General features: G+C 48.6%; 1 protein-coding gene and 2 long non-coding RNA genes across 3 annotated transcripts in view; 2 read left to right on the forward strand and 1 right to left on the reverse strand.

The window, feature by feature from the left end:
- Positions 1-25,581, forward strand: part of LOC146425296 (uncharacterized) — a 474,460-nt gene that overhangs the window by 104,320 nt on the left and 344,559 nt on the right. The gene's annotated exons all lie outside the window — the stretch shown is intronic.
- Positions 3,205-18,635, reverse strand: LOC146425301 (uncharacterized). Its single transcript, XM_085041423.1, has 6 exons — positions 18,554-18,635; positions 18,118-18,206; positions 17,411-17,560; positions 6,123-6,187; positions 4,363-4,528; positions 3,205-3,997 (listed from the first exon to the last, which is right to left on the reverse strand). The coding sequence occupies exons 1-6, from the start codon at positions 18,633-18,635 to the stop codon at positions 3,338-3,340; spliced, it is 1,212 nt and encodes a 403-aa protein (XP_084897549.1). The 3' UTR covers positions 3,205-3,337.
- Positions 23,890-25,581, forward strand: part of LOC146425302 (uncharacterized) — a 137,080-nt gene continuing 135,388 nt past the window's right edge. The window contains exons 1-2 of the long non-coding RNA XR_014846540.1: positions 23,890-24,168; positions 24,315-24,356. This is a non-coding gene — a long non-coding RNA (uncharacterized LOC146425302). The remainder of the gene's footprint in view (positions 24,169-24,314; positions 24,357-25,581) is intronic.

Raw genomic sequence — 25,581 nt, forward strand, 5'->3', positions numbered from 1 at the left:
GGTGAGAGAGACTTTGAAAGTGGCAGAGACTTTCACATTTAATAGAGTGTAGAGTGGCCTAGCAGTTTTCTGATCATCTGAAATGAGCATGATCGGGGCACTCTGGCAGCCATAAGCAGAACCAAATAGCTCTCAACCTTGTTTCACCACTGCTCATTGACATAAGTTTTAGTCAGCTTCTCCACGTTTCCAAGAACACACCAAGCAATGAATCCCAGCTCATGGACTGCAGCATCAGAAGAGGAGGAAATGAAGTGAAACCTAGTGAGAAGGCTCAGGTGTGATGCTGCACTTCTTGCCCAACTCTGCTGTGCACGGGACATTGCCCTGCCCTCTTTCAGCACCCACTTTTCCCATGCTTTGCTCTCTACTCCCTGCACACATGCTCTCCAGCGTCTCTGTCTTGGCACTGCTGATGCTGCACAGAGGACTATTTGACACAGAGCACAGCACCATCCCCAACCTGATCAAGAGCCCTCTCTCCTCCAAAACACCTCCGATCCTTCCCACTCCAAAAGCCAGCACATGACTAAGACAGCTGCTCATTTTCCCTGAGAAAAAGGGAGGAAAGAACTCCAGAATTAAAGCTTTTCCATTCCTACAGCAGTTGGAATATCCCTTCCCCCAACTCCACATCAGCCCCAATGCCTCTGGGCTTGAAGAAGATGTCAGAAGGGAAAGACTCCCTACCCTTACCCACCTACACCTACAGAGCTGCTTTCTGCACTGCTTGCTTCCAGCATGTAAAGGCCAATCTGCAGCATTTGAAGTTGCAGAAGGCACATGATGTTAGAAACTACCCCTCGAGTATCAGGGCAGGAGACACAGTTCTTCGTCTCAGCCGTCTGAAGAAAGATTTGATTTACACATATTTCTGACACCCCACAGCTGCATACTCACTTCAATTTCTTGGAGTCTCTGTTTGCTGGAGGCTGAAATTATTTTGTTGGGTTTTTTTTCATTCTTTTTTCTTCCTGGGAGTATCCCCCTTGTCTTCTCTCTAACACAGGAAGAAAGACAAAAGGAAAAAGAAAATCCCTCAGGTCTTGAAAGTTCACATAAAGTATAGACCAGTACAACTCAGTTCAATAAACTCTGGTTGAAAACAGAAAACAATAAGATACTGGAACTGAAAAGTTCAAACCCAAGCACCGCAGATAGAGATTTCAGGCTCACTGACAAGTAACCTAAAATGGCATTTTCCCTACTTTTTCTTGGGCAGATGATTTGTTTTCTAGTTGCAGGGATGGAACGGCTAAACCTTTTGCTGCTAATCGTAACCAAAAGTAAGGCCCTCCTATTGCTGCAAAGAAACATTTCATCAGTTCTGGGTTGGCTTTTTTCCCTCCCACTCAGTCTGAATCATACAGAAATGTATTCAGATTCCTGCTGGCAAAGTCAACAACTGCAAGCAATTGCCATTTTTAATACACCCTATCAAAGGGAGGGAAAAAAGTTCAGCCATGGGAGAGTGGGATCCTTCAGATCCCCAGAAGTGCCGGGGGTTCTGATTTTATTAACAAGAATTTGAGAGGGGTTAAATTTTAAAAAGTCAGTTAGTATTGCTGCCATTGTCTTCCAGAAGCACAGGAATCATTTAGGCAGAGAGACAATCAATAAAAACTTTCTATAAATCTTATAATATCAATTTTACAACATCAAGTGTGCAAATCATCATCTCACCTGAATGAGAAACTTCTGAGTCATTTGCTACAAGCCAAGAAAATGTAAAATAAACTGTCTTTAGCACTTGGCATTACCCACAGTGTGCCTGGTGGCAGCCAAAAGCATTCCAGGACTTTGTGCCTCTCTGCCAGAGTACAAAGAAACACAGAACCCTGGAGCAGCTTCTTTGCAGGGCTGCTCTCAATGAATTCTCCTTCTAGGCTGCACTCCCATCTGGAATACAGGCTCTGAGTAGGGATTTCCTGCAGTCAGGCACGGAGATTACAAGGGAGGACATGCTCACATCGAATAGCTCCTCTCCTGGCTCTTGGAGACAGCAGAAGTGACAGATTCCCTGCCTGCTTCCCTTTCTCCCACTGCTCTGCAAGAGGGGGAACTTTTGGGGTCTCTCAAGTTTCTTCTCCATTTCCCTGCTTGTCTCAATTCTCCCCCATAACTACAGCAAGTTCAGAAAATGGCAAAACTAAATAAAACCCACACAGGAAACAACCTTACTTGCCCAGCTGTGCTGAGCCACCTGCCCTGGGAGCAGGAGCAAAGAGGTAGACCAGCACTGGAATGTCCAAAAGGAGTACCCAGTCACCACAAGGCCTGCAGCCAACTCTTTGTGCAGCTGACCCAGTCTCCTTTGGGAGTCAGCTTCCCAAAAAACGTGTGGGAGCAACGAACACCTCAGTTCAATGATGGGCTGTCTTGGAATTCGAGGGACTGTAATGGCTGAGGGACGCTGCAAAGGGATCTCAACAAAGCTCCGGGATGCACAAAGCCACCTCTTAGGCATCATTGCTGGCATCACAGCAGCTCCAGGGAAATCCAAGCAAGATTTTTGCCTATTTATCCATGTGCCAAGTGCTCCAGGTACCGCACTGCTTCTAACGGATTGGTACCAGAAGGGAGCAGCGCCGCCCTACAAAGCTGTGCTTGGGTTGAAACCCAGAGAAACCCAGCAGTGCTAGCAGGGGGCTGGTCAGCCACATGCTGACACAGCCTGCTGCCAAAACCTCCTTGGACAGAGGAGGGCTGGGGTTTTCTTGTCTCAGGAAACCAGGATTTTCAGAAAACATGGCAAAACTTGTGTCAAAACACAAAAAAAATGGTAGACAACTTACAGGGCTTTTCATTTGCTCAGGAGAAGATTTGTGACCAACAGGAAACAGCTGTGGGAAGTTTCCATTCACATTCCCCTTAGAAGGTTGATAACACTCTCCTTTAGAGGAGAAGGATCATGGCTCTAGTGCCAAGCTAGGAAGTGGAAACCCCACACGGGTTTTTCAAACCCAACCTTGGTCACTGTACAAACCCACCTCCCCTTGGGCCCTCTCACCTTCTTCTTTCCAGGGGACTCCTCCGGACTCTTCATGGCTTTCCTCTTCAAGTCGGACTTCTTTGCAGGTGAGAACAACTTCTCCCCTGGAAGGAAAAGAGCAACTTCTCCTCGTGCAAATCCCCAGGCCTGTGGCCACTGGGGATGAGAGCATCACACAGGAGCATCTCTCGGGAGCCTGGGCTCCAGAAAGCCTTTGGCATTGGCCTGGTGGGAGCCCTTGTCCTTTCTCTTCTCAGTGAGCTCATGAAGGGCTGGCTTCAGGTCTTTTCTCTTGCTGGGTTCTGGCTTCACAGTTCCCTTGACTTTCGGCTAGTCCTTGGAAGACTAGTTTGTGACCTCCAAAGGACCAGGGTGCCTCTTCACCTCCCTGACTCTTTTGGACTGGTCATGCACCAGGAGCTCACCAGGCCTTTTGATAGCCACAGCCTTCCTGGGCAAGGCCTCCTTGGTGTGCGCAGGAGGCTTCAGGAAGCTGTGTTTGGTCTGAAGATGAGCTTCCTGAGGAGCCTTGTCCACCTGGCCACAGCTCTTTTCAGGATCCTCGGTCACCTGGCCAAGATTCCTGTGGAAATCCTTGGCCTTTTCACCAGAGCTCTTGTGAAAATCCTTGGCCACTTGGCCAGAGCTCTTCTGAAGGTCCTTGGTAACTTGGCCACAGCTTTTTTGGGAAGTCTTGGCCACCTGGACAGAGCTCTTGGGAGAAGTCTTTGCCACTTTGCCAGGGCTCTTCTGAGAATCCTTGGCCTCTTGGTGAAAGATTTTCTGAGAAGTCTTGTCCATTTGGCCACAGCTCTCGTGCGGAGGCTCCGTAGGACTGGAGTGCTGCTGGCAGGAATTGCTGCTGATGCCTCGCTGCTGCTTCTTACCCTCCTCATGTACATTCCCAAAGGCAATTTCCCTAGGACTCCCTCTTGGCACTGCTCCTTGCTTTCTATTGCTCAGCCAGTTGTCAAGCCACCACTTGTTAGAAGTTGATGGCTCAGGCTGCCCACAAAAAGAGAAAAGAAGGATTCAAGCCTTACGCCTTTATTGGCTGTTTCCATCCCAGCACAGCTCACAAGAGCCCAGGGACCCTTGCCTAGAGGTCATAAAGTCTGGGCTTTTGCCTGTGAAGAACTGACTAGAAACAAACAGGCCACATGCACTAACTTTCTCCTTGAGCACCATGGATGGAAATTTGCTGAATAAAAAAGGATAAACCACCCCATGGCAAATAGCTAAGCCTTCCCTGGAGTGAGAAGGGTCTTATAAATTAGTATTTTCAGGACAAACCAGGCAGAATTTGGTAACAGAGCAGAAGACCCACATTGCAGTGAGCAAGAGGCTGTGGAAGCAGTCGTTGTATTCACCTCATGTGCTGGTAGGTCCAGCACCCTTGGAAGCTTGTTCTTCTCGCTGTCACAGGAGCTGATCTCTCTGTCCAAGACTGAGGCACTGTGGGAGTCGCTGGTGCTCTCTGACTCCGAGCTGCTGGGCTGCGCTTGTGCCACCCTCTTGCGCTGGCACTGGAGAGCTCTGCAAGGCCACCAGGAGACCAAATGAGAAAGCAGCAGGGGGGAAGGTTCCTTCCTTATTCCACTGACATGGCAGCATTCCAAACTAAAGCTGAAACATGTGTGTGGGCACTGAGAGGAGAGGGGAGAAGGCCAGAGGAATACATTGCCGTAGGAGAAAAATGAAGCACCAGGATAAAAAACCCTCTGGGAATGATCAAAGCTTCAGCTCACACCTAGCCAGACATACACAATTCAAATAGGCTATAGAAATTTCATCTTCAGCTCTGTCTGCCACTAGTTACATTATTAGAAAATAAACTGAGGTTTTTAGAAAGTCCATCTGAAATGTTATATTTCTTCGTGTTGCTTCTTAAATTAAAAAAAAAACAACAACAAAAAAAACCCCAACAACACTCTTTAGAAAGGTTTCTTGGGCACTTGCAGAAAGTTATGCAATGAGATTCCTTTCAAATTTCCCTCCTACAGTTTTTGTAGCTGTAGCTTTACTAGTTGTCCCAGGCTTCAAAACCATCTCCAGGAATGGCCAGATTCAGCTGGTATCCCTTAGCATTTATGTCAGTCCAATGCATTATTAGTAGGTTGAGGAGCACAAAGTGTGACAAGATGTTAAGCACCACCAATTAAAAGAAGACAAAAACTTCAGCCTGCTACATTAAGACTTGGAGTTTTTTCTTCTGTTTTGTTTTGTTTTTGCACACAGGCATTGTAATCACGACATGGTTTAGTGCACTTGGCATGGCTGGCTTCATGACAAGACCTGATGATCTTCAAGGTCTTTTCTAACCTAAACCTAAATTTCATGAATCCGTAAGTCCTGAAATAATAATTTTTCTGTTGGAGGAAATTCCCTGCACTGAAGTTTTCTCTAAAAAATCAGACTGATAACCCCAATTTACATTCATTCCTGGTTCTTTTAAATAAGTACCCAGCAGAGCTGGGAACAGAGTCTGGTTACTTACAATGTTCTTGGCTGAGAACTCGGCAACGTTTCTGAAGCTGTACCTGCCTGGTCTGTGTTATAAATGAAATCACGGAGTTGGCTTTCGTAAAGGGTTATGAGGTTTTTGTTATGGTTATTTGTTAATATGTTATGTCTAATTTTTTAGTGTTATGGTTAAGACAGAAGAGGGCGGGGCAAGCAGCCAATCCATCAGAAGACAACAACGATCCAATTGGAGTACCTGAAGGAGGAGGGGTTGGGGGTTATAAAAACTGTATCCCCTAGCCTGAGGGTGTGCCTCTGGCTATCTCCATCGGTGGCTAAGCACCCAGTGCTGCACTTCGCTTTGTGTAACTGCACACAACCATTCTAAGCCTCTTATCATTATTTGTACTCTGAAATTGAGTGAATAAACTCTTTCAAAATTTAAGTAGTGAGACGATGTTTCTCACAATTGCGGGCTTTGCCCGGGAGAAGCCTCAGGCTCGGCGGTCCTGAAAGACGTCGGAGGAGGGGCGCCCCGCCATTCTTTTTGGCAGCTCCGAGGCTATCCTTTGGAATCGCCGACCATTGCTGGCTAAATTCCCGAAGAACGAGAAGAGGCTTCACAAAGCGAACTCAAACAACGGCCGCAGATAGTAGGGAAGGGTACCTGGGCTCCTCCCGTGCGGAGTGCGTGGCCCGCGATTTGTGCACAAACACGCTGTAGAACAGGTGCTGTGAGTTACCGGTGGGGGGGCGGTTGAGAGCGACAGTGTGAAAGTGTGTGACTGTGTGTAATGGGGACTGATGGTCAGATCCCCGAAGCGAGTGTGCAAAGGGGGGAGTGGTTGTGAAAGGTGTGATTGAGCTCTCGGGGAGAATCTCTGGGTGTTGGCAGGGTGAGGTGGGATACTGCTTAGGAGTGTCTGGGGTCCAGAGAGTAATTGTGCTTTCTCCAGGCAACCTGTGTAGATGGGGCTCAGGTATTCCTTACCAAGAACCATGGGCATCTGACGCGGGGGTGTTGGAAAACGCAGTTTTCCAGCAAAACTCATGCTAACTGAGCAGGCCTGAGCAAGGCTTCAGCATGGTCAGGCCTCAGTAAAATTCCAACAAGCTACAGTGGTTTGTTTGCCTGAGAATGTTCTGTGGGAAGAATGTCATGAGAAAGATTAGGGAGTCAGAAGTGTTATGAGAAAAGAATAAGGGAGTTAACAGGAGGATCCCTGAATGTGTGAGAACAGACTGCAGGTGTGTGTGTGTATCTATGAATAGTAACTTCTGTAACAGTATATAAGTCTCTCGTTTGGTGAAATAAAATGGAGCTTACTTTATATCTCATATTGAGACTGCCGTGAGTTCCCTCTCGTCGTTTCTCTTTACGGGGGGGCCGGGGTTTTGCCGGGCAGCCACCAGGAAACCTTTTAGGATACCGTTGAGTGTCTGGGGTCCAGAGAGTAATTAGGGTGCTCTCTCCAGGCGACCTGCCTAGGCGGGGCTCAGGTATCTATGTGTGTGATTAAATAGAGGGATCCCAGGTTTATTTTGAAAAAGAGAGTGTGTTGTGGCCACAGAAAAAGTGAGAATGGAGTGAGTGAAGCTGTGTGTGTCTGTGAATTATGGCGGGGAGATTTATCTGGGATTTTGGGAGTCTCCTGTGGGTGGGGACTTTGCCTGGAGTTCTGGGAATTTCCGGTAAAAGGTTCGGTCAAAATTTTGTCAAAAGGTGTGGAGGCTTGGTCTCTGGTGGAGGGGTTCTGTTGCTCTGTTTGTGTGCCGGCGCAATCGAGGCTGTTACTCTGTGTGTGTCAGCGAGAGGCAGCGCGGGGGTGCCGAGAGAGAGGAGACGTTGGCGCGAGGCGGCGAGGTGCGGACCTCGCCCCCGGGCTCCCCCCGTGCGGGCGGCTGTCTGCGAGCTCCCCGCTCCCAGAGCGAGCCACTGGGAACCCAGTTTGTCCTTTGGCCGGGGCCGCTTTGCCAGGGTGTGGCAGCCGGCAGCCAGTTAAGAGCTTTTGAGTTTTTTTGGCGGGCAGCGCCGCTTTTGAATTTTTTTTGGCGGGAAGTGTCACTTTTGAATTTTTTCGGTGGGCAGAGCCGCTTTTGAATTTTTTTCGGTGAGAGATGCCATTTTGAATTTTGAATTGTTGTGAAGTAGCCGGCTCGAAAATGGGACTAGGAGGGAGTAAGATGCAATCAGAAAGGGAAGTAAACGAGAACATCAATATCTACATACCACCAGATAGCCCTTTGGGGGTTAAATTGGCAAACTAGGAGAAGGACCACACTACCAAGGAGTTAAATCAAGTAAAAATGATTCAATATTGTATGATAGAATGGACAAAAGTAGAAATAAGGTCTGACTATGTCTACTGGCCCAGGTATGGGACCTCAGAAAATTGGATTTGTCAAGCCTTGAATACTTTTGTAAATAAAAGAGAACCCTCTGACCCCGAGGAGAGTAAACATGCAGCCTGCTGGGTTGGTAATGCCATTGAGACCACTAGTGCTAAGACATTTAAGTTATCAGAAGCTAATAAGGAGGAACAGGCTAAGGAGAGGGGGAAGAAAGTATGGGACCCCTTGGATGTGTTACCTCCCCTGTGGTCCCCTATCCCAGCATGCCCAGTACCTCCAATGGCCCCTATTCCCCCTAGACCACTTACCCCTTGTCCTAGGTTGCAATATAGATGTATTTAAGTATTCTATTACCACCAGCTGTGGGCCGTTAGCTGTTATCACCTGCTAATGACCCACCCCGGATGACAGACAATGGGCCATCAGGGACCCACCGCATGACTCATGGATTTATCTCATCCCATTGTGGGATGCTCTGCCCAGGAGGGAGGAGCCAGGTATTCCCATCTGGATATAACCTGGCCTTGGAACTGCCTGAGCTAGCCCTGTCTACTGGGTTCCCAGAGGACAAGAGCTACCACTGGACCTTCAGCTGGAGACCAGACCTTCACAGGATCACCGCTTGAACTGAACTACTTCATTTGGACTGCTACCACCACCCTAACAGGGTGTCAGGTTGTATCTGACTTTGTCAGTGCTTTTCCTTGTATTATTGCACTTATTTTTAATTTCAATCTTGACTTGTGATCTCCCATTGGTTTGTTTTCAAATCAATACATATTTTGGCGCTCAATGTGGGGCACGACCTGGGGAAACTCAGAAATCCTATCACCATGATACTCAGCATATCTATATGGGTACTGTATCTCGCTCTCTATATTTTTCCTCATATGGGAAACTATCTGCCCGTTGTATTGCTCCTGTTGTGACCAGGGAATGGCATGAAAATTGCTTTATTGGTTTATTATGCCTATTGTATGATAACCTGTGAGGCGATGAATGCCATTCGGAACATATACTCAGTTTTGTCCGCCTGGCCTAATCTGAGCCACTCCATCTGGGACCTCCTCAGCAATCACACCCAGCCTCTGGGGTTAGGAGGAGAGAGCGGTTTCTTCCAGCCTTTCAGGTCAGGCACAGCTGTTTTTGACAATATTGAGTTCTCTCTGGATGCTAGGGATGGCATAATTTTTTTGTCAGTTCTGTTTTCTTTGACCAGCACTGTGTACCTCATGCTGAAGAACAGAACAATATTTTGTCTTCTTGAGGAGGAGAAACGAAGCAAGTCAGTAGGCAAGAGGAAAAGAACCAAAAGAGCAGTCGACGTCTCAACACAGACCATCAACAAATGAGAATAGCCGAAGCCAGTAGCAGTTGCCCCGTCCAGAAAAAGAAATCAAAGAGCAAATCAGTCCGCATAGCGACTGATGAGGATGCGGCAGGACCATCTCACCAAGCAGAAGAGACAGAGCCAGAGATCATCACTCGCTCTCTATCCCTGGGGGAGCTGCGTGACCTACGGAGGGAATTCACCCGGCAGGCGAATGAGTCCATCCTGACCTGGCTGCTCCACATCTGGGACGCTGCAGCTAATGACACCATTCTGGACGGAAGTGAGGCCAGGCAACTGGGATCCCTGTCCCAGGATGTGGTCATTGACCAGGGGATTGGGAGAACCGAGGAAACTCTCAGCCTCTGGCGGCAATTGCTGGCGAGTGTACAGGACAGATACCTCTGTAAAGAAGACCTCCAGATGCATCAAAGAAAATGGAACATGATAGAACAAGGTATCTGATGCCTGAGGGAATTGGCCATGCTAGAGATCATTTTCTCGGAAAACGAGAGATTCCCTAAGAGCCCAGATAATGTCCAGTGCACTTCACAAATGTGGCTAAGATTCACGCGGCTCGGACCAGAGATATACTCTCGTTATCTGGCAACACTGCAGTGGAGGGAAGGAGAGGACAAGGTGGGTGTGTTAGCCAACAAACTGAGAATTTACAAGGACGCTGTCACCGCTCCACTACGCACCCAGGTCTCATCAGTGGAAACAAAGCTGGCCGAGCAAGTCTGGAGCTTGATTGAAGAGGGCCACCAGAAACTAAGGAAAGAGCTCAAAGAAGGAATTTACCATGCCTCACTGAAACCAACCAGAGTCTCTGCCATCAGGAGCAGATGTCCCCCAGCCAGGGAAAGAAGACAACCCCCACAACGTAACCTCTGGTTTTTCCTACAGGAGCATGGGGAAGACATGAGAAAGTGGGATAGGAAACCCACCTCCTCCTTAGCAGCCTGGGTACGTGAACTTAAAAGAGAAACATCCACTTCAGGAGGCTCATCTAGGTTCAACACTGCCCCAGTCTCTTGTGGACAGATGGTATGGAAATGATAATATAACTGATCCTTTTGAAGAGACCTCAGGAACACATTTACAAGAGTGTCTTGGTTTGAAAGAGAGGTGTCTGTTAAGAGAGGTTGAAACCTCCCTTAGGACAGAGAATGTGATTTCCCCTCCCTCTGAATTATTTAATTTTGAAAATCAAGGGCTTTCAGGCAAAGGTATGGGAAAAGGAATAACAGTTCTTTACTAGTATCTATAAACAAGCAATAACAATAATAGCAACCACAAATAGAACCAGAAACCAATGGCAGATGACTTGTGAGCTGCTGAGCCTTTTTCCCGTGTGGTGTAATCACAGTCGCAAGCAGCAGGGGGCGGTGTTGAGCTCCAGGCAGGGCAGGTGCAATGACTGCCGAGTGGCTGCAGGTGGCGCTGTGGCGCAGGGTCAGGTCAGCCTCAGGCAGCTGGTGATGGCGGAAGAGGCTGAGAAAGCAGGCAGGGCAGCAAGCAGCTCGGAGCGACGAGCAGGGCGGCACAGGGGAGCAAGGGGCTGGCTCTCCCCGACTAGCTAGCGAGGTAGCAAGGGCTCCGCAGTCACAGCAGACGCCGCGGTCTCGTGCGACAGAGCGAGGCGGGCGGCAGGGACAGCCGGACTCCCTGGCAGCTGCTGCGAGAAAACGCAGCCCGGAAAAGTGTGCACTTCCCAGTGGGAAAGAGGTTGAATCAAAGTTCACCCAGCCAGGAGGAGAAAACAGAGCACAGTTGGATTTTCCTGTGGTCGCAGCCAGAAGCAAGGAGCAGCCTCTCCTCTCGGTGTCCGAACAACGAGAGAGCCAATTCCAACAGACGGCTCCTTCCTTCTTCTGCCCTGCCCAGCACACCCCTTTGTCTCTTACAAAAGAGTTGATGGCTCTAATCACCCAGCTATTTGTTGCTTAGTAACAGGAATAGAGAGAAAATTCCAATGTCCCCAACCCCCGACAAGGAGGAGAGCATCGTGCACCAAAACCAAGATTAGAGGGGCCCTGCCTCTAGCCAGGTAGAGGAAAGGGATAACCAGATCTATTGGACTGTGTGAATCTGATGGCTTGGCACGTCTGACCCACAAAGATATATGGCTTTGGTTGATACCGGCGCTCAATGCACTCTGATGCCATCCAGGTATGTGGGAACTGAATCCATTTCTATTTCTGGGGTGACAGGAGGATCCCAGCAGCTAACTTTACTGGAAGCTGAAGTGAGTTTAACTGGGAACGAGTGGCAGAAACACCCCATTGTGACTGGTCCAGACGCCCCATGCATCCTTGGCATAGACTATCTCAGGAGTAGATATTTCAAAGACCCAAAGGGACATCGCTGGGCTTTTGGGATAGCAGCCATAGAGAGAGAAGACATAAGACAGCTGAATACCCTGCCTGGTCTCTCAGACAACCCGTCTGATGTAGGACTACTGAGAATTGAAGCGCAAAGGGTACCAATCGCTACAACAACAGTGCACCGCTGGCAATACCGCACTGACAGAGACTCTGTGGCCCCCATCCATAAGATGATTTGGGAACTGGAGAGCCAAGGGGTGTTCACCAAGGCCCACTCACCCTTTAACAGCCCTATATGGCCAGTGCGTCAGTCCAGTGAAGAATGGAGACTGACAGTGGATTACCGTGGCCTGAATGAAGTCACACCACCGAGTGCTGCTGTACCGAACATGCTGGAACTTCAGTACGAGCTAGAATCCAAGGCAGCAAAGTGGTATGCAACCATTGACATTGCCAATGCATTTTTCTCCATTCCTCTGGCAGCAGAGTGCAGGCCTCAGTTTGCTTTCACCTGGAGGGGCATGCAGTACACATGGAACCGACTGCCCCAGGGGTGGAAGCACAGTCCCACCATCTGCCATGGACTGATCCAGGCTGCACTGGAAAAGGGTGAGGCTCCAGAACATTTGCAGTATATTGATGACATCATTGTGTGGGGGGACACAGCAACGGAAGTATTTGGGAAAGGAGAGAAAATCATCAGAATTCTCCTGGAAGCCGGTTTCACCATCAAGAAGAGCAAAGTCAAGGGACCTGCCCGAGAGATCCAGTTCCTGCGAGTGAAGTGGAAAGACGGACGGTGTCAGATTCCTACTGAGGTTATCAATAAAATCACCGCGATGTCTCCACCAACCAGCAAAAAGGAGACGCAAGCTTTCCTAGGCGCCATAGGCTTTTGGAGAATGTACATCCCTGAGTACAGCCAGATCGTGAGTCCTCTCTACCTCATAACCCGCAAGAAGAACGATTTCCACTGGGGCCCTGAACAGCAGCAAGCCTTCACCCAGATCAAACAGGAGATTGCTCATGCAGCAGCCCTTGGCCCAGTCAGGACAGGACCAGAGGTAAAGAATGTGCTTTACTCCGCAGCTGGGAGCCATGGTCTATCCTGAAACCTTTGGCAGAAGGTGCCTGATGAGACTCGAGGTCGACCACTAGGATCCTGGAGTCGAAGTTACAGAGGGTCTGAAGCCAACTACACTCCCACCGAGAAAGATATCTTGGCAGCTTATGAAGGAGTCCAAGCTGCCTCAGAGGCAATTGGCACAAAAGCACAACTTCTCCTGGCACCCCGACTGCCAGTGCTGGGGTGGATGTTTGTCGGGGGTTGAGTACCTTTGGAATTTCTTCCCATTCCTGTTACTGAGCAACAAATAGTTGGGTGTTTTAGAGCCATCGTCTTTTGTAAAAGACAAAATGTGTGCTTGGGAGGGCACAGTAAGGGAAGAGCCAGCCCTGGGAACACTTTCTCGTGGTTCGGACGCTGAGGAGAGAGGCTGCTCTTTTTCTGCTCTTTGCCTTGGACCAGAGCGAATCCAACTGTGCCCTGTTTTTTTTTTTCTCTTCTCCTGGCTGGGTGAGCTTTGATTCAACCTTTCTCCCCACTGGGAAGGGCACGTTTTCCCCCCGGGCTGCGTTCCCTCGCGGCTGCTGCCGGGAGAGTCCCGCGGGCTCTGCTGCCTGCCCCCGCCCTCTGCCGCACGAGACCGCGGCATCTGCTGTGACTGCAGAAATCCTCGCTGCCTCGCTGGCCGGGGAGAGAGAGCCGGCGCCCGCCCCTGCTGCCCTGCTTTCTCACTGCTCCGAGCTGCTTTTCGCTGCCCTGCGTGTTTCTCAGCCTGTTCGCCATTGCAGCTGCCTGAGGCTGACCTGACCCTGCGCCACAGCGCCACCTGCAGTCGCTCAGGAGTCATCGCACCTGCCCTGCCCGGCCGGGAGCTCAACAGCGCCCCTGCTGCTTGCAACCGTGATTACACCACATGGGAGAAGGCTCAGCAGCTCACAAGTTATCTGCTATTGGTTTTCTGGTTCTAGTTGTGGTTGCTATTATTGTTATTGCTTGTTTATAGATACTAGTAAAGAACTGATATTCCTTTTTTCCCATACTTTTGCCTGAAAGCCCTTGATTTACAAAATTAAATAATTCGGAGGGAGGGGAAAAAAAATCACATTCTCTGTTCTAAGGGAGGGTTCAACCTCTCTTGGCAGACACCTGTCTTTCAAACCAAGACAATGTTCAAGGGAAGGGTTCCCTCTACCCACCATGCCACGTGGAGCAAATGGATTGCCCTCATCACACAGCGTGCCCGTGTTGGAAATCCGAATCGCCCTGGGATTCTGGAAATTATAACAAACTGGCCTGAAGGTGAGACTTTTAAATTATCTTCAGAAGAAGCAGAGGAGCAAGTAACACGTGCTGAGGAAGCACCCCCGTATAACGAGCTGCCGGAGAGTGAAAGACGCTATGCCCTCTTCACCAATGGTTCCTGCCAAATTGTAGGCGCAGATCGGAAATGGAAAGCTGCAGTATGGAGCCCCACACTACGAGTTGCACTGGCTCCCAAGAGACAAGGTGGATCGAGTCAGGTCGCGGAGCTTAAAGCTGTCCACCTGGCTTTGGATATTGCCGAACAAGAGAAATGGCCAAGGCTTTATCTCTACACCGACTCCTGGATGGTAGCCAACACGCTGTGGGGATGGTTAGCTCGCTGGAGAAAGGCCAACTGGCAGCACAGAGGAAAACCCATCTGGGCTGCTGAGATTTGGCAGGACATCGCCACCCGGGCAGAAAAGCTGACTGTGAAAGTTCGACACGTGGATGCACATGTACCCAAGAGTCAGGCTAATGAAGAGCATCGTAACAACGAGCAGGTGGACCGAGCTGCCAAGGTGAAAGTGTCACAGGTGGATCTGGACTGGCAGCACAAAGGAGAATTATTTCTAGCTTGTTGGGCCCATGATGCCTCTGGTCATCAAGGGAGAGATGCAACGTACAGATGGGCTCGTGACCGAGGGGTGGACTTGACCATGGACAACATCTCACAGGTCATCCCCAGCTGCGAGACCTGCGCTGCAATCAAACAGGCCAAGCGGGTGAAGCCTCTGTGGTATGGTGGACAATGGACAAAGTATAGGTATAGGGAAGCATGGCAAGTTGACTACATCACCCTTCCCCAAACACACCAAGGAAAGCGCTATGTGTTGACCATGGTGGAAGCAACCACGGGATGGTTAGAGACCTACCCTGTGCCTCATGCTACTGCCCAGAACGCCATCTTGGGCCTGGAAAAGAAAGTCCTTTGGAGACATGGTATTCCTGAGAGAATCGAGTCTGACAATGGAACCCATTTCAAGAATGGCCTCATAAGCACCTGGGCTAGAGAACACAGAATTGAATGGATATACCATATTCCCTATTATGTACCAGCTGCCGGGAAAGTTGAACGGTGGAACGGACTACTTAAGATGACTTTGAAGGCACTTAGCAGGGAGACCTTCAAAAATTGGGAACTGAACTTAGCAAAGGCCACCTGGATGGTCAACACAAGAGGCTCCATCAATCGAGCTGGTCCTGCCCAGTCCGAACCTTTGCACACAGTGGATGGAGATAAAGTCCCTGTGGTACACATGAGAGGTATTTTAGGAAAGACTGGATTAGTCCTGCCTCAGGCAAAAGCAAACCCATCCGTGGGATTGTTTTTTCCCAAGGACCTGGTTACACTTAGTGGGTGATGCAGGCAGATGGGGAAACCCGTTGTGTACCACAGGGAGACCTAATCTTAAGTGAAAACTGTGTGTAAAATTAGTCAATAATGTAGATGGTAATAGAATAAGGGGTGGATAATGTCCTAGGTAACAATATAGATGTATTTAAGTATTCTATTACCACCAGCTGTGGGCCGTTAGCTGTTATCACCTGCTAATGACCCACCCCTGATAACAGACAATGGGCCATCAAGGACCCACCACATGACCCATGGACTCATCTCACCCTATTGTGAGATGCTCTGCCCAGGAGGGAGGAGCCAAGCATTCCCACCTGGATATAACCTGGCCTTAGAACTGCCTAGTTAGCCCTGTCTACTGAGTTCCCAGAAGACAAGAGCTATCACTGGACCTTCAGCTGGAGACCAGACCTTCACAAGATCACCACTTCAACTGAACTACTTCATTTGGACTGCTACCACCACCCTAACTGGGTGTCAGGTTGTATCTGACTTTGTCAGTGCTTTTTCTTTGTATTATTTCACTTATTTTTAATTTTTCCTATTAATTTTAATCTTGACTTGTGATCTCCCACTGGTTTGTTTTCAATCCAATACAACAATGTATTTTTTCCCCACCCATTTCCTTCATGTGTGCAAAACAGAAGCAAATACAGAGGTCTATTCTTGAAGAGCACCTACCTTTAAAATTTCTTCAACAGATGTCACATCAATGGGCTCCTTTTCCTGAAACAAGAACAAGGGAGGCAGAAGAAGTTGGTTTGGGTCATGTACATGTACTCAGCCAGCATTTGCTAACCAACAGCTCTAGAAATGTCATGCAAGTCCACTAATAATAAAATGATAGTAAGGATTAAAGGACCTATCTGAATAGGAGCTAATGATGGAGGCCAGGTAGAAAAGCAGCTGAAATGCCCACAGACACATCCTCTTCCTCAGAGAAAAATGTCTGTCTTCCCTTTTGAAGCGGGCAGTCAAAGGAACACTGTTTCAAGCAGTAATCTCCTACTATGACAACTACTACTGCAACTACTTATCGTCATTGTTATTATTACTATATACAAATGTTCCTGCAATCTGTTCCCTTCTATGGAATCAAACTTCCATAGTTAAAAAAAGCGTGAGAAATAGGAGACCCAGAGAACTTCTCTGGCGCTAAAGCGCTTTTTTATGCAAGAAAGCTGCGAACAGCTCTCTGCAGTCGGGCAAGGCTGCCAACAGAAGGGGGTGCTCGAAGAACGCCTTCTCTTTGCCTGCTTCCTTCTGCGGCAGCTCCAGCTGCTTGAGATCTGCATGCCTGAAGCTGGGGCAAGCTGCTTTTCTCTCCTTCTCGCTGCACCTTGGGCCCCACAGTGCAAGTGCTGCCAGATGCTTGCTGAAGCAGAAAAAAGCCTGAAGATCACAAAGGCTTTCGTCTGGGAACGAGCAGAGAGAAAGTCAGTTTTTTTCTCATCCTGAAGCTGGAGAAGGGAAAATTCAGAGCTGACAAAAACATACCCCACGGGCCTGCACAAGCGCAGGGAGAAGCCTCCCTTGCTGGTGCAGAAGTGCTCTGGGCATTTGGTGATCCTTTGTTGGAACTGCAAAGGCTCCAGTGCCGAGACACAGAGGCTTGACAATCCAATATGGATTTACTACAAGCTTCAGTTTATTGATTTACAGTTTACAGTTTTATAGTGTAGTTAACTAGATCATGCATATTCTGTAATCGTACAATATTATTGGTTATATACTTCCACGCCCTAAGTTTGGCTACTTGCCTTAACATGTATCTATGTTTATCTATAATGCCTGATTTCAGCATTCTTGCTACCAATTAACGCATTCTCGACGGCTCCTACAACCTCCATGTTGTAGAAAGTCATGGTGACCTTAGATCGCTGATTGGATGAAGGTATCTAATTAATAGTTGGCTGAATATGGCTATTGTTAAGAAGCGGCTTGTTAAAAAGCAATCTATCTACATCTGCGTGTCCCTTCTCTAGAAGCCAGCTTTCCACACTCCAGAAGGGGGCTGGCTGGAAATGGCACTGCTTCCCCGCAGTGTTCTAAAGCTCTGGGCTTCAAGGTGTGACCAAGTTACCGCGAATCGCTCCCTTCCACAGCACAGCTCTTGAATGGGAGACACGCTTAGAGCCTGGCAACAGCAGGGGCTTTCCCTTGGAGTCCCTAGGGATGACTTTCTCTGCGGCTCCTTCCTCCGCAGCAGGGGTCTCCTCACGCCCTTTCCCTGCCCCAGCGTGAGGGACTGAGCCTGCTGGAGTGTGTCCATCTGTCCTCGGGTTCCTTTTGCCATCTGCGCATCCCTGCACAGCTCCTTTGCATGCTGCCGTCCCCTGAAGCCAGGCAGAGCGAGCTGCCTTTGGCCTGCCTGCCCATTGGAGGGGGGGCAAAGGGGGGGAAGAAAGAGGAAGAGTCCGCCAGGGCTCCCCCGAAATGACATTTGGCCGCTTCTGGTTCTTCTCCCAGCTTTGGCAGCGGAGCGACATCTCCGTCCCTGCCACCCGCTGGCCCTTGGAGTGTACCCAGGGGACCCTGTGTCACTCGGGGTGAACCCAAGCGGCCGCCTCACTTTGAAAGGGCAGCTGTTGCTTCACTGGTGCATTTCTCGGCTTGTCAAAGCCCCTCCCTCCTACCTTTATAAGCACAGCCCCTGCTTAAAAACACCAAACTACCACCCTGGAGAAAAGGCATCAAAAGCTTGCCAAAGGCTGAAAGGATCACACTGATCAGCCCATTGCCAGAGAGATTTCTTTAGTAACAAAGTAACAAAGAGGTCTCTTTAGTTGCTACCAGGGACCACCCTTGACACCCTGGAATGAGTTTGTTGATGTTTTATTTTTCGGGTCCTCAGTCCTGTGGTGGACTGATGGGGGGGGGGGGAGTGGGTGCGGCAGAGGCTGCAGCAAGGCATCAAAGACGCCTGACCTGTGCCCAAGGGTGGCGCAAGATCTCCTTCAGCACCGGCCTGTCCGCGGGGTGCTTGGACAAACACCAGCGGATCAGCTGTCGGCACTCTGCAGAGAAAAGCCAGCGAACGCTGGTCACTTGCCAAAGGCTCCTGCCCGGCCGCTCCCGGTGCCCTTTGCAGGGCCCGGGCCACGCTGCATGTGCTCAGAGCTGCGCAGGCCTCCCGGCCCACTCTGCCCTTGGCGGGAGAGCGGTGCGGCCAGAAACACATGCTGCCTCCTTCAGCCCAGCATGCCACAGCGAGCCGGCCAGTCACAGGCCATCCCCCTGCGGCCAGCCCTCGCCGGCAGATCCACCTGGGGCGAAGGAGCCGTGTGAGCTGGGCCACGCTGGGCTGCTGTGCGGTGCCATGTGCCAAAGCCCAAAGCCTGCCTTCTCCAGGCCGCATACCAACCTGGAGAGAGCTGCTGCCTGAAGCAGGGCTGCCCCGACACAATGTCATGGTCCTCCCAGAAGGGGATGTTCCCGCAGACCATGATGAACAGCAGCACGCCCAGGGACCAGACGGTCGCCCCATGGCGGTGCTTTTCCTTGTATTATTTCACTTATTTTTAATTTTTCCTATTAAATTTTAATCCTGATTTGCGATCTCCCACTCATTTGTTTTCAAACTAATATGCACAGGTGTGATGAGGAGCAGCTGAGGGAGCTGGGGGTGTTCAGCCTAGAGCGAAGGAGGCTGAGGAGGAGGCAGCTGCAGGAGTTTGCAGCTGCTGGAAGAGGCTGTTGCTGTTGTCCCTGGCAGCCTGAGGGCAGCTGTGGCACCTGGCCTCAGAAGGGCTGAGCGGCTTTGCCAAGAGCTTCCTGCCACATCCCACAGCCCGAGGACAAGGGCTGCTGCCATTCTTTTGGGTCGAGACGGGTTCAAAGGTGCCTGGGAAGAGACTGGGTGTGCGGAGGTCTCAGGCAGGCAGCCTGGATGCCGCTGGTGCTGATTTGCCCCAATTGAGCCTGGAGGCACTTCAGAGGATGTTACCTATGGCACAGTGCAGTGAGGCTACAGGGGTGTGGGGAGAGAAGAAACCTCAAAGTTACTAATGGAAAAATGCCCTGTTCTTTCCAGCTAGCTCAATGGCTTCCCTTCATGAAGTTGCCTTGTTTGTTTTATCCCATGTTATTCTGGAGCTGAACTGACATAACTGGACTGCAGCTCAGTAAATCTCAAACTCATATTGGCTAGACTCATGGAAGAAAATAACCTCTATATAAACCAGCATTTTTTTTGTGCTAACATAAGTGTGGAAAGCTGGGAAAGAAAAATCTGAATTCTGGTACTTGATCTCCTTGACCTCCTGCAAGTACAGCTATGGTATATTTCAAATAACTGCCCTACAGGGGGAAAATGTCTTCTATTATTCAAACCCATGCTATTTGATTGCAATTTATTGTTGCTGTGGCCCTGGCTCAGCTGAGCGTCCCTAGCCCATTGTATAATGGCAGTGCCCCATGGGATGAGTCATGGGAGTAAAATAGCCCTACAGTCAGGGTAACTAAAAAGAGTGCTCCCAGGGAGCCTTGAAGTGAGACACTATTGGCCCAGCTTGTCTCCCCTCCCACATTACATATAAAGATTAATTCTAGAAAGTTCGTCTTTGTTTGCCAATGCCGTGTTCTCTGATTGGAAAATTCAAAGTTCTGTACCCTCCCCCCTTGTTCCCTCATAAGGTCAAGTTATTGTCAATCCAGTGTTTTGTGTACCCCATTGGCCCTTTCAGTTTTCCCCCCTCCCTTTTTTCCCTGCTTTATAAGATGCCACACGACGCAGAACCCCGCTTTCGAGTCACTGATCCAGTCCCGTCCCATCCCTCCTCCATCTCCCCTTACCGTTTTAATAAACCCCCTGGACCGCTGATTCGACTGCCTGCATCTCTTGCCTCCGCTCCTGATCTCCGGGTCGTGCCGCTCTCCCGAGAGCTTTGCCTTTTCCCGACCACCCCGCCTCCCTCCGAGAGCGAGCTGCCCTGTCGGGGCTCTGAAATGGCAGCCAACCCAGTCCCGAACTGAGTTAGGGGGTTGCGAGCCCCATCAATTTATGACTAAAAAATTATATTTATGCCTAAATATTCTGTGTAGCTGAATCACAAGGCATGTGTGTATATTCAGCCTGGTGACTGTGGGGAGTAACAGTGTTAGACAACTTAGAGAACAATCCAACCAGGAGCTGATGTGACCAATGAATTGTAATAGATGTCAGAAGTTTGAGCAATTGTCATCCATCCACATGAAGCTAATGCTGACAGCCTGTGCAATGTGAAGCATGGGAAACTAGTGCAAAGTACTAATTTACTTTTTAATGGAACAGCTGGAGATTTCCTTTTCCACCTTAAAAACCCTCTGGAGCAACTATTTTTTGCAATCTTCTGTTTGCTGCTTTTTTTTTTTTTTTTTAATGACCCAGAGGTAGAACTTGAGGAGCCAGCTGTGTATGTTGTGCTGCACCAAGGTTTGGACTGAACTGTCCCTGGCTATGAATTCCTCATGCTTTTGCATGAATGTTGAGCAGAAACATTCTTGACCCCTATTTGGAATCAGGAGTATTAATGGAAGAGATGTAGAACATAGAGGAAAAATGGACAGCTTTCATTTTTTAGTTGTAGTTATGCTGCTGCAACAGTAGATTAGCGTGGTGATAAATCAAGATTCCCGAATCACTCACTGATATCAAGCATCCCTGTTTTATTTGCTATCTTATGACCATTAGTCATAACTTGCTTTCCTATTGAAATACAGTGGATTGTGGGGGGATAAGGGGGAATAACACTGTAGTAAGGAAGCTGCTCAGCTGTGTTTGAGGCACAATGAAACTAGTGCTAATAACACCTTGTGTTTAACACTTCTTTGAACCTGACTCTAAATGTCTTCTATAATTAACATTGATCCAAAACCCATCAAAGTCAACTAAAAGATGACTGCAGGACTTGGAGGGTTTTTCTTTTTTTTCTTTTTTTTTCAGAGAAGCATAACTTTCTTCAAAATAAATACAAAACCGTCCTAGATCCCATCAGACCCACATTCCCTGACCTGCTTTCTGTCTCTTGCCAAATAATCTTTGAAGTTTCTTTGGTTGTTGGGGGATGAGGACCCATTTTTCACTTTACCACACCTTAATATTTTAGCTAAAGTTAAAAATTAAGTTAGATTTTCTACTCTCTCTCATCTTCCTTTTAAACTTTTCCAACATTTGCAACTGTTTTCCTTTCATACAGGTATCTACTTTCTTTTTCTGACCTGGTGGGTTTTGTTGTTTCTTTCTTTTGTGCTTCTCCAACCTTTCACTCCTTTTATCTCCTTCACTGTTTATTCCCCTGATCTGGTCTCTATCTTTCTGACCTGTTTCAGTAAATTTTAGCGATATGGCAAATCAAAGCCAACTACAAATATGCTTGCATTCACATGCCAGCTGTTGTAAAGAAACATAATTTCACTCGAAGAAATTGATAGAAACAGTGCCAACCACACAAACTAAACCAGAGTTTAAGATGCCGGTGGAACAGACTTTTCATCTGGGAAAAAAAAGTGTCCTGTCATTTGGATTATTAATGTGCTATTCTTTACTAGTTTAGTACTGCTAAATATATATATATATTTTCATACTGTTTTTAAGGGTTACAGAAAAAATCCATTTTTCGTAGTAGCAGGATCCATGTGCCAAGCACATAGCCAGCTTTTACCTACTTGCAGTAATCTAATCCTTTTCCTCAAGGTCTTGTAACACTTGGCATGACATCAACCCTTGCTTAGGAGTAATAAAACCAAGAAAGCAGTAAACTAGGGCAGTGTTTTTAGGAAAACACTAAAAAGAGGCATCTGTCTTTTATGAAACTCAAGGTTTTTATGAAATATTTTTTGACAAGAGAAAAGCATGGAGAGAGACTATTTAGAAGAGCGTGACAGGAGAAGGGACGTCTTCAAACTGAAAGAGAAAAGTCTAGATTTGGTATTCGGAAGAAATTCTTTACTTATGAGGATGATGAGGCACTGGAAGAGGCTGCTCAGAGAAGTTGTGGATGCCCCATCCTAGGAAGTGTTCAAGACCAAGCTGGATGGGGCTTTGAGCAACCTGGTCTGGTGAAAGGTGTCCCTGTCTGTTAGAAATGAACTAACTTTTTGTATAACATTTTAGTGAGGACAAAGTCATGGAAGCAAAACCAAACTGTTTATTAGTTACGAGTCAGCTGAGTCCAATATCTGTCTCCCTCCTCGAGAGCCGAGTACACCCTCACCCTTCAACCAAATGGCTCCATTTTATACCCTGTCCTGGCCAGGGCAGTCCCTGTCCCCTTTCCCATTGGCTGGGTACTTGGGAACTTACATTCTCTCCCAACCGCCTGCTTTTTGTCACCCCCCATCATCCCACCTCCCTCTCAGTCAAGTCTTCAACCCTGCCCCTCTCCCAGCAACAGCCAACAAACCCACCAGAACAAATCCAAACTAAACCCAACAACAATCAATGCCTTTCATTATTTAACTTAGTAACCTTTTGGCTTCAGCAAAATACCACCCATCTCTCACAATCCACCCTTTCCTTTTATTATCCCTTTTTGCTGAAGCCCTTGATTCAATTACCTTGTCTGGGCAGCATAAACTGACCTCTTTTGCAAAGTAGTTATCAGTAAGATATTTTTTTTTCATTCAGTCCATTTGAAATGTTCCTGAGCTGTCAGTTCATGTTGCTCTTCATAGATCTCCTCCAACTTGTGTAAAATAAGTTGTATCTATCTCCCCCTCTTGTTTCTCCCTTTTTCTATCTCTTTTCCTCAGGATCATAATCCTTTGAGTTCCTGTTCCTTGGTAAATGATTGTTGCACTAGGATTGACTGGCACACTTGTTATCTGCATTCCTTCTATTACACTATTAATTAATCTAATGAAACATGGGATAAAACAAGGTAAAAATAATAATCCTGAAATTGCACACCCTACCTTCTTCCACCAGGCCATTCCGAATAAGTTGTCCCACCATTCAGAGTCTAGCATTGAGTTCCATTTTTGTACTGGTACATGGGTAACTTCTCTGATGTCCAAAGCTATGTCCGACACTGCCTCTCCATTATCATTGATCTATAGGCAGCAGTCTGATGTATTAAATTTTCCACACACTCCACCTTTCCTCACCAAGCAAATAATCCAGGGCTAAGAGATTTTGGTATATAGCTGCTCTCATCTGGCTTTGCTGTCTGGCTCTAATCAACTGCATGATTAGAGACAAGTTCAACTTCTGCTTGCAACCTAATAATTCGATTTAATATATAAATTGGTGTTCTATAACCCCAGTGTGAGAGACCAATCCGATTTTTGTTTATGCCTCAACATACGTTATACATGAGGTGAACAATAACCTTAGGGTCTGCATACGTGTGGGGAGCTCTGTCCCCCGAGAGGCTTCGCCTGGCAGCCAATCAGGAGACAGAAAGCTTCCACTGCTGTTCTGCAAGCACCGCCCCCCTTGCTGGCGGGGCAGATTCCCGGATGCCCGGGAAAATGTGATGGGGCTGGGGTGGAAGTCACGCTGTAGGAGGGCCAAGCACATAAAGGCAGTTGGCTGCGGCACAGCCCGGCGGCCATTTTCTTTGGGTTTCTCGGAGGGAGCGAGGGCTTGCCTGGAGGGTCAGCTCTGCCCCCTCTCCCCTTTCTCATTTTTCTCCCTGCAATCCCACTCCTTCCCTGGTTTCCTGCCCGTGTCCTGCTCTGCTTCGCTGCTTTCCCGTGTCCTGCTCTGCTTCGCTGCTTTCCCAAGGCAGCTCCCTTGCCACGACAACCTCGTGCTCTCTGCTTCCCCTACCGAGCCACCGCCGCTGCCTGCACCCTGCCTGCACCCAGCCCGGTGCTCCGACCCTGACTGCATGCAGCCGCTCCTCGAGTCCTGTTGCTGTTCTTCGCCCACGGCAGGGACACGCAGCTGCTGCTGTTTGGAAATCGCGCCCAGCCGCCACGGGAGCCACGCAGAGTCCTCGCGGCGCACACGTTCATCTGCCAAACCCTCGTCGACGGGGCGCCCGGGGTAAAGCGGTAACCATCTGTCCGGTATTCTTTCTCTGACTCTCTTTTTCCCTCTTCACTCCTTTTTCTGTCCCCCTTTGGTAGGAACACTTACTCTTCTTTTTTGTCCAAGAAATCTATTAAAAAGAATCCTTCCTGACTCCCTCTTTTTACAGTGGGATGGGACACCCAGCTACCATCCTGAGCCCAGGCTGCAGGTCCATATGTCTCTATGATTCTTTCTGCTGGCCACACATCTTCCCCCCATTTCTGGGTGTGGTAGTTTTGATTGGCCCAAAACATCAGTGAAGTGTTTTTAACATCTAGGAGAAATTTGGACCCCTCAGAAGCTGTTCTAGTAGGCCTAGGGAGGTGTCTGAGGGGTGGGGTGTGGCACAAAGATGGCTCCTGTGTGTCCTGAGTGCAAGTTCTGGAAGTTTTTACATCAAGTCCAGCAGAGCCAATCTCTGATGGCTCTGAAGGTGATGGACATGCTGCTGGCCAAGTTTGGGCCAATTGGAGGTGCTGGTTACGCCTCTGTAAAAACATATTTAAGAAGAAATCAAAACAAAGCAGGTATGCACTTCTTTCACTTCTTTGTAGTTGGAGGAGGAGGAGGTGGAGGTGAAAATATGTAGAGGGAGAACAGCATGGAGAGTGCCAAGGTCAATGAAGAAGGTGGGGGAGGAGGTGCTCCAGTGGTGAAGCTGAAAACCCTCTGCAAGCCACAGTGAAAGCCATGGGGGGGCAGGAGGTCCCCCTGCAGCCCATGGAGTCCACAGGAGTGCAGAAGTTCTGCCCACAGCCCACGCCAGAAGGGCAGGTGGATGCCTGAAAAAGACTGTGAACCAGTGGGAGTCTTATTTAAGAGTTAAAACTGCAAAGGCCTTGCAAGAGAGAGAAAGGCCTTGCTCCTAAGATAGAAGCAGTCTGGCCTCAGCTTGGGAGAGTCTGCACAGCACCCTATGAACAAAAAAACTCATGTTGCAGCAGAATTTCGGGCGGGATGTTGCTCGTGAGATTGGACCCACGCCAAAGAAGTTCTCAGAGGACTGTCTCTCGTGGGAAGGACCCCTGGCTAAGTAGAGAACCTCTTTTCCTAGTTAGACTGACCAGAGGACCCCTCAACCTGCCCCCTGTCTGTGTTGCTGGTTTGGAAAGAGGGAAGGGGGGGGGGTGAGTGCAGAGACTGCTTCTTAAGAGGGTGGGGGTGAGAGCAGAAAACTGTCTGGAGAGAGGGAGAGAAACAAGTAGAGATAAAGAGTATTTGTAGTAGAAGAATTCTAGTGATGAATAAATTTAAAAATCTGCTCTGTAAACTAAAAAGAGACCCCACACCCTGCCCCCCCCCACCTGGCTTGTGGATTGTAAAGGAGGAAAGGGGGTGAATACTATAGGTTCGTAAGAGGGAGGGGGGAGTGAACAAAATGATGTATGAAAAGT

The sequence above is a fragment of the Lichenostomus cassidix genome, chromosome W, assembly GCF_008360975.1.
Source record: "Lichenostomus cassidix isolate B80296 chromosome W, HeHo_3.0, whole genome shotgun sequence".
Lineage (NCBI taxonomy): Eukaryota > Metazoa > Chordata > Aves > Passeriformes > Meliphagidae > Lichenostomus > Lichenostomus cassidix.